General features: G+C 40.2%; 1 protein-coding gene across 1 annotated transcript in view; it reads right to left on the bottom strand.

Annotated features, from left to right (window-relative positions):
• The window catches only part of LOC123517937 (serine/threonine-protein kinase SIK2-like), a 35,214-nt gene that overhangs the window by 15,097 nt on the left and 7,617 nt on the right, over window positions 1–12,500 (bottom strand). The window contains exons 2-3 of the mRNA XM_045278406.1: window positions 6,019–6,135; window positions 4,116–4,179 (exon numbers count right to left, since the gene is read on the bottom strand). Of these exons, the coding sequence (XP_045134341.1) occupies window positions 4,116–4,179; window positions 6,019–6,135 (181 nt within the window). The remainder of the gene's footprint in view (window positions 1–4,115; window positions 4,180–6,018; window positions 6,136–12,500) is intronic.

Genomic DNA, 12,500 nt, shown 5'->3' with positions numbered 1-12,500 from the left:
CTTATTTGTGTTCATCTTTTTATTTTTATTTTTATTTTTTTCCTTACTTTTTCTCCTCGTCTCAGTTCCTTCTTCTTTTTTTTCTCTTTTTTAAGTCAATTACAAACGAGAATGTTCCCAAGCATCTTCTAACGAACGCGAGTCACTAACCAACAACAACAACAATAACAGCAACAACAACAACAATAATAATAATAATAATAATAATAATAATAATAATAATAATAATAATAGGTAAATTAATAAAGATGGTAACAGCATTCGAGCATGGGTTAAATAAATAATAAGTGTCAATAAGCGTCAATAAACTCAATGTAGCCACTAATAAACTGAAGTATAAATAAAATTAGGTAAAAATATTAGTCTATGAAGTCAAATAAGTAAAGAAAACGAAAAGAAAACGATTACTTTGTTAAGAAATGAGAGAAAAAAAAATCTTATCTCTAATGAAAAAAAAAGTGTAATAAAAAAGTAAAAATCGATATAAACTGAAGTCGATAAAGTAAGATAAAAGAAAAGAAAGGAAAAGTAAATCCATTAACTTAGCAGGAAAAAAATCTCAAACGATGCATTTTTGTAAGCCAGAAATTATCGTACTGTACGACAACCTTTCCCTGACAAGTACCACGCTGCCAGACGTACGATGCAAGATAAACATTGCGGATGGTAAAAGGAGAAAGGAAGAAAAAAAAGAATAAAAAAAGATAAAGAAAGGCACATGAAAAGAAAAGAAAGGAGACAAAGTAAAAAAAAATAATAAAAGAAGAAAAAATTGAAAGATACGAACTTAAAAAAAAATTAGTTTACAAGTTAATAAAAAAAAAAAAATAGAAGACAAAAACATCAAAAAATATATATAAAAAAGCTTTAATAATTGACAACAAGCCTTAGACACGTGCAAAGTCAAGTAAGGATGTTTTTGTCTATTTATCAATACGCCCGTCACTCTTACAGGCTGCAGCGACTCCCCGCCTGGATAACTCAACCTGGATGTGTCAACACGACTAACGCCGGGCTGTGGTGTGGCGCCTGTGCTGCATGGCGGGAGGAAAAAAAGACACGAAAAGGAAAGGAGATAGAAATAGGTGTAAAGAGAGAGAGAGAGAGAGAGAGAGAGAGAGAGAGAGAGTTTCAGTATCCCATCTTTAAGTTAAAACAGGGGATGGGGGGCTACAGAGAGAGAGAGAGAGAGAGAGAGAGAGAGAGAGAGAGAGTAGAGCGCTACAACCACCACCACCACCACTGCCTCTCCATTCACAACTCCGCGGAACCGCCCACATTTCCCCGCCCTCCTGCGCCCACGCCTACACCACGCCCGCCCGCCACTCGTGCGCGCCCTCACGTGACTCAGACGTTCGGGGAAAGAGAAAACCATTCATTATCAGCACGAAATGAAGGAAAAAGTGGTGTAATATACGAAATTTCTAGACTTGCTCTTAATCGAATGCGGATCAGCCAATGGGAGGAGCCAGTGGTGACGCACGAAGCCAGCCAGCCAATCAGCGCCTTCCGTTCCCTCGTGACGTCAGCAACACTCCGCCAGACTTACGGGGTTACTTTTCAGGTTTCTCTCCCTCTCTCCCTGTCTCTCTCTCACCTCTCCCTCCTCTCCCTCTTTCTCTTTAAGCCTACTGGAGTCACTACCAGGACAGGGGAGGCCTATGGTGGGTTATGTAAGAGGTTACGAGACCTATGTGTGTGTGTGTGTGTGTGTGTGTGTGTGTGTGTGTGTGTGTGTGTGTGTGTGTGTGTGTGTGTGTTTTATTGTTGAGTTTTTTTTTCCTATTTATTTATTTCGACAAAGGGAAATTATTGACTAGTGGGATAAAGATGGGTCTCTCTCTCTCTCTCTCTCTCTCTCTCTCTCTCTCTCTCTCTCTCTCTTTATCTTTCTTTATGAGTTAGTCTGTTTTATATCTGTCTATCTATCTGTCTGTTTGTCTATCTATCCGTCTGTCTGTCTATCTGTTTGTCTGGTTTTTTTTTTTATTCAAACCTAACTTTATACAAACGAACATGTACCCAAAGGCGCACTGTCGTGTGCTACCTATTCTAAGGGTACTACAATCTATTTCTCTATCTGTTTGTCTATCTGTCTGTCTGTCTGTCTGTATATCTGATTGTCTTTGTCTGTCTGAATGTCTATCTGTCTGTCTGTCTGTCTGTCTGTCTGCCTGTGTGTGTGTCTGTCTGTGTGCCTGTCTGTGTGTGTGTTTCACTGTTTGATGTGGTGCAGTCTCTGACGAGACAGCCAGACGTTACCCTACGGAACGAGCTCAGAGCTCATTATTTCCAATCTTGGGCTAGGCCTGAGACCAGGCACACACCACACACCGGGACAACAAGGTCACAAGTCGATTTACATCCCGTACCTACTCACTGCTAGGTGAACACTGAACACTGAATACTGAACAGTGAACACTGAACAGTGAACAGTGAACAGTGAACAGTGAACAGGGGCTACACGTCAAAGGAGACACCCAAATATCTCCACCCGGCCGGGGAATCCAACCCCGGTCCTCTGGCTTGTGAAGCCAGCGCTCTAACCACTGAGCTACCGGGTGTGTGTGTGTGTCTGTGTGTCTGTGTGTCTGTCTGTGTGCCTATCTGTGTGTCTGTGTGTCTTTCTCTCTATCTGTCTGTCTATATGTCTGTCTGAGTGTCTGTGTGTCTGTCTCCCTGTTTATCTGTCTATCTGTCTGTCTGTCTTTATGTCTATCTGTCTGTTTATGTGTGTGTGTGTGTGTGTGTGTGTGTGTGTGTGTGTGTGTGTGTGTGTGTGTGTCTGTCTGTGTGTCTGTCTCTCACAGGGGCGTCACTTAGCTGGGTCTTGCCCCGGGGAGCGTCACACTGAGGCGCCTTCAGGATACAGAGGCTAAAAATATAAAGAGGTGTACGTGTGTTACTGTTTACTCTCTCTCTCTCTCTCTCTCTCTCTCTCTCTCTCTCTCTCTCTCTCTCTCTCTCTCTCTCTCTCTCTCTCTCTGATTTTATTTCTTATTTTCTTGATTGTTTTTTGTTTTTTGTTTTTCTTGTTTTGATTTTTTTTTTTACATTTTTCGTCGTTTATTTTTATTTCATCACTTTTTTTGTTTTTGTTCATGTCTCTCTCTCTCTCTCTCTCTCTCTCTCTCTCTCTCTCTAATACCCCTGCTACGAGTCACGGCGCCACATAAAGACACTCTGGCCTCTATATATAAGCCACACAGGGTCTATATTTGTCTGCCTATCATAGCTAGCACATTACTCACCCTTCAAGCGTGTGAAAGGGCGTATGTGTTGGATTGGTGGTGGTGGTGGTGGTGGTGGTGGTGGTGAGGGTGGTGGTGGTGGTGGTAGTAGTAGTAGTAGTAGTAGTAGTAGTAGTAGTAGTAGTAGTAGTAGAAGAAGAAGAAGAAGAAGAAGAAGAAGAAGAAGAAGAAGAAGAAGAAGAAGAAGAAGAAGAAGAAGAAGAAGAAGAAGAAGAAGAAATGATGATGATGATGATGAAGAAAAAGAACAACAACAACAACAACAACAACAATAAAAAACATAAATAAATAGAAATTACAAATAACAAATGATTCATAACACCATTACTCTCTCTCTCTCTCTCTCTCTCTCTCTCTCTCTCTCTCTCTCTCTCTCTCTCTTTATTTACTCCTCCATTTCTTCCATTTTTTCTTTTTTTCTTTCATATTTATAATCTTTTATCTTATCTCATACTCTCTCTCTCTCTCTCTCTCTCTCTGACGTCAAACACACACACACACACACACACACACACCTGGAAAGCAACCCTGATTTAGACACCACGCAGCGAAGCACATGTGTAGGTACAGGTTGTGTTCAGAAGATGTGGGTTAGAGCTAGTTCATTAAAGCGAGGAGGTGTGGTAACTCTCTCTCTCTCTCTCTCTCTCTCTCTTACTTTGTTTTTCGTTATCTTTACTCCCTCTGTTCTTCTTGTTCTTTCTTTTTATATATCTCTCTCTCTCTCTCTCTCTCTCTCTCTCTCTCTCTCTCAGGTGGACAGATAAACTAAAATCTTGCTAAAATGAATGAAAGACAAAACACACACACACACACACACACACACACACACACACACACACACACACACACACCTGTACTCACCGAATATTTCTCCATTACAAGCGTATTCAGAAACCAGGTAAATCATGTTCTTTGACTCCATCACCTGGGAAAGATACAGGTAACTCATTAGTGACACACACACACACACACACACACACACACACACACACACACACACACACACACACAATGATAGTTTACGTGTTTTAAGGAAAGGTTGTGTGTCATATATCAACTATTCACAGTCTCTCTCTCTCTCTCTCTCTCTCTCTCTCTCTCTCTTGTCATTGTCTAGTGTCTTAAATCAATCGGTCAATTTCATCTCACGATCTTCAGAACATACCCTACGAAATAAGGTCAAGAAACTCACTCTCTCTCTCTCTCTCTCTCTCTCTCTCTCTCTCTCTCTCTCTCTCTCTCTCATTATTACTGGTGCGTTCATTACTGGGAGTGTGGTGAAGGAAGAGTGGTGAGAGAGTGCGGTGAAGAAGGAAGGGACAGTTTTCTAAGGCCACATAGACGCCTAGACGAGTTTTCAAGAGTTTTTCCTTATGATAAACTATAAATCTTACCACTCCATCACCAGAACCATAAAAAAACACTCTTAAAATAACGAGTATCTCCAACTAGTCTCCTCGGAAAGCAGTGACGTCTTCTCTCTTACTACATCAATTTTTCAAGGCCCCAAGAACAACTAGTGGGATTTTCAAGACGTTTTCTCCTTAAATTCAACTAAATATCTTGCTAATTCATGACCTGTACCCTGAAAATACTCTTAACGCCTTCAGTACCATGCCACGTTTCCATATTCATTCTGGTGACTATTTGGTGATTTTATACAGCTTCAGAAACTCATGTGGGGGGTTAAAATAGTGAAGACTGCATGTGGCCATTAATCTCCTGACCTCCATTGATCCTTCCTAATGTCAATGGTCTAATGGTACACAAAACTGAAGGTAGACATGCGTTCCAGTACTGAAGGGGTTAAATACGACTATCTTCAACTAGAGCCTTTGGAAAATAGAGATGGTGAGAGAGCAAGGCGTTTCAGAATACGAGCCTGCACACACCTCACCTCAGCTGACCAACACACACCATGAGTAACCCCACACCACACCACACCACACACTTGACCAACACACACCTGAGTAACGCACACCACACCACACCACATACCTGACCAACACACACCTGAGTAACGCACACCACACCACACCACATACCTGACCAACACACACCTGAGTAACGCACACCACACTACCACACACCTGACCAACACACACCTGAGTAACGCACACCACACCACACCACACACCTGAGTAACGCACACCATACCACACCACACACCTGACCAACACACACCTGAGTAACGCACACCACATACCTGACCAACACACACCTGAGTAACGCACACCACACCACACCACATACCTGACCAACACACACCTGAGTAACGCACACCACACTACAACACACCTGACAAACACACACCTGAGTAACGCACACCACATACCTGACAAACACACACCTGAGTAACGCACACCACACCACACCACACCACACACACCTGAGTAACGCACACCACACTACCACACATCTGACCAACACACACCTGAGTAACGCACACCACATACCTGACAAACACACACCTGAGTAACGCACACCACACCACACCACACACCTGACAAACACACACCTGAGTAACGCACACCATACCACACCACACACCTGACAAACACACACCTGAGTAACGCACACCACACCACACACACACCTGACAAACACACACCTGAGTAACCCACACCACACACTACCACACACCTGACCAACACACACATGAGTAACCCCACACCACACCACACACACACACAACCCACACACACACCACACACACACACACACACACACACACACACACACACACACACACACACACACACACCTGGTAGAGCTTTATGATGTGCGGGTGGTGAAGAGTCTTGAGCACTTTCACCTCTCTGTGGACTTTCTGAAGGTTGGCGGCGTCCAGCTGGCTTTTGTCTATTATTTTGATGGCCACCTGCAAGACACAGAGAGAGAGAGAGAGAGATGAGTGGTGATATAGATTTATTGTGTCTCTGTGTTACAACAAGTGATGGGATGAAATATTTGTCTTATATGAGTGATGGGAGGATGGGAATGTCTGTTTATAATGAGTGATGGGGGAAAATCATTGTATCTGTGAGTTTTAATGAGTGATGGGATAGAAATGTGCTTTATAAAGAGTGATGGGATAAAATGGTCTGTGTTTTATAATGATGGGATGAAATATTTGTATCTGTTTATAATGAGTGATGGGGAAAATCATTGCATCTGTGAGTTTCAATGAGTGATGGGATATAAATGTGCTTTTAATGAGAGATGGGATAAAATATTTGTGCCTATTTATAATGAGTGATGGAAATAAAATGACCTGTTTTATTATGAGTGATGGGATATAAACGTGTCTGTGTTATAATGAAGGAAGGAATGAGTCAAGGAAATATGATGGGGAAAAATGAGTTTGTGTATTCTTCAGATTAGATTAGGTTAGGTTAGGTTAGGATAGGTTTGGTTAGGTTAAGTTAGGTTAGGTTAGGTTAGGTAAGGTTAGGACAGGTTAGGTTAGGTAAGGTTAGGTTTGGTTTGGTTAGGTTAGGTTAGGTTAGGTTAGGTTTAGGTGAATAGATAATTATAGGTTAGGTTAGGTTAGGTTAGGTTAGGTTTAGGTGAATAGATAATTATACCTAAGTGTTTCTAATTGGGTAAGTGAATGGAAAAAATAAAATAAAATAAAAAGTGCATGTGTTTTATGAGAGAAGGAAAGGTAGAGGGAAATTTTTCTTTGTAGTTTCTTTAGATTTGATTAGGGAAAAAAATATATCTCTATTTATTTGAAGACGGAGAAGTGAATGAAAAAAATGATAGAAAACAACAACATATATTTCTGAATTAAACCGGTATTATCACATCAGTAGTAGTAGTAGTAGTAGTAGTAGTAGTAGTAGTAATGGTGGTGGTGGTAGCAACATCACCAGCACTACAATCACAACACCTTATCATCACCAAACAGCATCTTTATCTGGCCACGTCATGCACCTTATCTGTCTTTTTACACTGCAAGGCCGCCCAGTGACACACACACACACACACACACACACAGATTTAAAGTATAAGATAGATACTACTACTACTACTACTACTACTACTACTACTACTATTAAAACAACAACAACAACAACAACAACAATAACTACTACTACTACTACTACTACTACTACTACTTCTAACAATACAATAAACAAAAAAAAAAAAAAAAAAGTCAAAAGAAAACTGACAAAAAAAACGAGAAAAATAAATTCGAAAAGGAAAGAAAAAAGAGAAAAAAAGGAAAAAAGGAAAAGAGGAAAAAAAGGGAGGAAAAAGGAAAAAAAAGGAAAAAAGAGACGAAAAGAGTAAAAAAAAGAGAAAAAGAGGAAAAAAAGCAAGAAAGCCCAAAACAACACACAAAATCAATCTTCACAACGCACTTAATGTCACAGTGACGTAACACACTCCATGACGTCACAATACCTCCCCTCTCTCTCTCTCTCTCTCTCTCTCTCTCTGGTGACGCAGCTCCCAGTACGGTGACGGAGAGAGAGAGAGAGAGAGAGAGAGAGAGAGAGAGAGAGAGAGAGAGAGAGAAGAGAGTAACGAAAATATGCAAACGTCACGAAACTCTCTCTCTCTCTCTCTCTCTCTCTCTCTCTCTTAACTGAAGCCCCGTGACCAAAAGGGATGAGGAAGGAGGAAGAGGTGAGAGGAGGAGGAGGAGGAGGAGGAGGAGGAGGAGGAGGAGGAGGAGGAGGAGGAGAAGGAGAAGGAGAAGGAGGAGGAGGAGGAAGAGGAAGAAGGCTTAGAGGAAAATATTTAGTAATAGTAGTAGTAGTAGTAGTAGTAGTAGTAGTAGTAGTAGTAGTAGTTGTTGTTGTTGTTGTTGTTGTTGTTGTTGTTGTAGTAGTAATAGTAGTAGAATTAGTGACAATAAGAATAATAATACTACTAATAATAATAAATAATAATAATAATAATAACAATAATAATAATAATAATAATAATAATAAAAACAACAACAACAACAACAAAAGTAAACAAAACAACACTATATTAATTAGATCAAATAAACAAAATCACACACACACACACACACACACACACACACACACACACACACACACACACACACACACACTTACTCCCTCAAACCTCATAATCCTTTACCTTTACCGCCCCATCTCTCTCTCTCTCTCTCTCTCTCTCTCTCTCTGACGTCAATAAAAATCGATTCTTGGAGATATAATATTTCTCTCCAGTCTGCGGGAAAGGAGGGAGGGGAGACGGGGTAGGGGGGAGGGAGATAAGGAGTGGAGGAAAGGAGATGAGTGGAGGAAAGGAAGGAAAAAGAAGAGAAAAGTGATTGGAGGGATAATGAGTCATATTCTCTCTCTCTCTCTCTCTCTCTCTCTCTCTCTCTCTCTCTCTCTCTCTCTCTCTCTATCTACTATTACTATTATTTTTATTCTACTTTTACTGTTACTACCATTTCTTCTTCTTCTTCTTCTTCTTCTTCTTCTTCTTCTTCTTCTTCTTCTTCTACTACTTCTACTACTACTACTACTACTACTACTACTACTACTACTACTACTATTCATATTTCCTTTATTTTTTCTTCCTTTCTTTATGCATTAGTCTTCTTCCTCCTCCTCCTCCTCCTCCTCCTCCTCCTCCTCCTCCTCCTCCTCCTCCTCTTCCTCCTCCTTGTCCTCCTTTTCCTCCTCCTTGTCCTTCTTCACATCACTTCACCTAGCCTCACCTTAGCCCTTCCTCCTTCTCTTCCTCCTCCTCCTCCTCTTCCTCCTCCTCCTCCTCCTCCTTCTCCTCACCTTTCTTCCTCAGTGACGTCAGAATAGGAGCAATGACGTCACACCATTCAATAAGACATTCCTCTCTCTCTCTCTCTCTCTCTCTCTCTCTCTCTCTCTCTCTCTCTCTCTCTCTCTCTTCCTTCCTTCTTCTTCTATAATCCTAAGTTACGTAACGGGAAGTAAAAGGGAGGGAGAGAGAGAGAGAGAGAGAGAGAGAGAGAGAGAGAGAGAGAGAGAGAGAGAGAGAGAGAGAGAGAGAGAGAGTTGCACGTTATACTGAAGGTAACCACACACACACACACACACAGACACATACACTCACTCAATCACTCACTCTCTCTCTCTCTCTCTCTCTCTCTCTCTCTCTCTCTCTCTCTCTCTCAGGTAAATCACGGCTTAATGAGAGCTTCCCACACCCCCGTGACATAATTACAGGTAAGACAGGTAACAACAATTCTCCCTTCCCCTCCTCCCTCCTCCCCTCCTCCCCTCTCTTCCCCTCATTTATTCTCCTTTTCCCCTCTTCTCTCCTTGTCTTTCTTCTTGTCTTACTCTTTCTCTCCTCCTCTTACCTCTCTCCTCCTCCTCCTCCTCCTCCTCCTCCTCCTCCTCCTCCTCCTCTTCCCCTCTTCTCATATTTTTCCCCTCTTTTTCTTTTATATTTTTCCCACATCGTACGTTTCCCCTCTCTCTTCCCCTCCTTTCTTCTTTTACTCTCTCTCTCTCTCTCTCTCTCTCTCTCTCTCTCTCAGTCACTCTATCATGCCCTCATATTATCGATTGTGACGTCACGGCGGCGCCACTGACGTCACTGGGGCGGGGGTGACGTCAGCGGCGGGTCTCATTAGCCAATCAACTGCCGCCTTGCAACCGACAACCAATAGTGTGTGTGTGTGTGTGTGTGTGTGTGTGTGTGTGTGTGTGTGTGTGTGTGTGTGTGTGTGTGGGGAGAGTGGGACACGGGAGAGAGAGAGAGAGAGAGAGAGAGAGAGAGAGAGAGAGAGAGAGAGAGAGAGAGAGAGAGAGAGAGAGAGAGAGAGTGTGTGTGTGTGTATTTGCTTAGGTTGTGTTTTATTGTTGCTTTTATTGTTTTTTTTTTCATTTTCCTTTCTTGTTTTTTTTCTTAAATTTTCCTTTTTTCTTTTGTTTTCTTCTATCTTTTTTTTCTTCTTGTTTCTATCAATTATTTTTTCTCATTACTTTTTTTTTTTTTTTTTCTACTTTTCCTTTTTCCTTTCTTTTTTCTCATTTCATTTTAGTTTTTTTTTTTTAATAATATTTCCTTTATTCTTTATTATTTATTTCTTTCCTTCAAATTTTCATGTTTTTCTTTTGTTTCTAAGATAACTTGTCTCATTTTCTTCTTTCCAGCCTTTTCTTTTTTCTTTCCTTCCTTCTTCCTTTCTTTCTTTCTTTTCCTTATTTTTTATTTTTCTATTCTATTTTAGCAGAACAAACCTCAACACACACACACACACACACACACACACACCTGAAGCACACCTGTCGAATACCTGACACGTAATGACACACACACACACAGACACACACACACACACACACACACACACACACATCTGAAGCACACCTGTCGAATACCTGACACGTAATGACACACACACACACACACACACACACACACACACACACACACCTGCTACAATCTTAACAGGTGAAGCAAATCTTAACACCTGTGAACATCAATAATTTACCTCATGTCATTCATCCTTTCTCTTATTCTAACAATTCTATATACTTTTTATCAATGAAATGACTGAAAATAAACTAAGTGATGAAGATTAGTGTTATTCATCATCATCATCATCGTCATTGTTGTTATCATTGTTATCGCTGTTATTAGCATTATCGGCGAAAATTTCTTATCTTATCGCCATCTCACACTTCTATCTCCAATTAATTACAACTTAGATATTTTTTTTCTCTTATATCCACTTTTAAATATATTCCACATCATCTACTACTACTACTACTACTACTACTACTACTACTACTATTAACCCCTTCAATACTGGAACGCATTTTTACCATGAGTTTTGGGTGTGATTAGACCATTAAATTTACACCAGCAAGGGTCTATGGACGTCAGAAGGTTAATGGCTAGAGTCTTCACTATTTTAATCCCCACATGAGTTTCTGAAGCTGTATAAAACCCCCAAATAGTCACCAGAATGAATAAGGAAACGCGTCATGGTACTGAACGTTTTAAAATGACCAAGAGTGTTTTTTTTTAATGGTTTAAGTGATAGACGGATAAGAAAATAGCGTTGAAGTGGAAAGATATCTAAAGCGTGTGTTTTTATGGTTCTATTCATTCACTGATAAGATTTCCTCACTTTATCTATTGAAAGGAAACTCTAAAGAACTTTGCTAATTATCTCCAGTCTTTGAAAATAGTCTTAGTGAAGTGATACGGGTTTTTCAAGGTGATTTTATGGTTCTAGTGATAAATTAACAACATTTCTACTTTATCAATAGTCGAAATAGTTGTAAGCCCTAGTAATGATCTATGTGGCGTTGAAAATTGTAGTAACAGGGTTTTTTGTGTGGTTCTGGTGGTATATTGACAAGATTCCCTACTTATTAACAGTCGAAACATCTGTGACCTTGAAAATAGTAGTGTTTTTGTGGTTTTGGGTGATAAATTAACAACATTTCTACTTTATTAACTGTCTAAACACTTGAAAACACTCCTAATCACCTTTGCGGCCTTAAAAATAGTAGTGATAGGGGTTTTAAAGAGTGTTTTTTGTGGTTTGGGTGATAAATTAACAACATTTCTACTTTATTAACTGTCTAAACTATTGTAGACACTCCTAATCACCTTTATGGCCTTAAAAATAGTAGTGATAGGGGTTTCAAAGAGTGGTTTTGTGGTTCTGGTGATATATTGACAACATTTCCTACTAGTAACAGTCTAAACACTTGAAAACACTCTAATCATCTTTGTGGCCTTGAAAATAGTAGTGACGAGGGTTTTAAAGAGTGGTTTTATAGTTCTGGTGATATATTGACAACATTTCTACTTTATTAACAGTCTAAACACTTGAAAACACTCCTAATCACCTTTGTGGCCTTGAAAATTGTAGTGGTAAATGCGACGGGTTTTGAAGTGATATTTTATGGATCTAGTGATATATTGACAAGATTTCTTACTTATTAACAGTATTAAAAACTTGAAAACTTTGCTAATCATCTCTGTGACCTTGGAAATTTGTCGTACTGAGAAAAAAAGAGCGTATTAAGAGTGGTTTTTATTGTTTGCAGTCCGTTCATCCAAAGAATCCAGGCCGAAATTCCTAGTTCGGTTGGCAGCCCTGTCCACACACCACCCTCCCCCACACCACGCCACTAAACCTTCCCGATATTTAAATTTTCTTCAAGTACATTCATTTTTCTTCAAGCTCTAAACTTGTATTGAGTTAAGTGAAGAAAAATTAATGTACTTCAAGAAAATTTAAGTGTCCGGAAAGTTTAGTGG

This window comes from Portunus trituberculatus, chromosome 6 (genome assembly GCF_017591435.1).
Source record: "Portunus trituberculatus isolate SZX2019 chromosome 6, ASM1759143v1, whole genome shotgun sequence".
Taxonomy (NCBI): Eukaryota; Metazoa; Arthropoda; class Malacostraca; order Decapoda; family Portunidae; genus Portunus; species Portunus trituberculatus.
The sequence above is the reverse complement of the archived record's forward strand: the minus strand, read 5'-3'. Positions and strand labels throughout refer to the sequence as shown.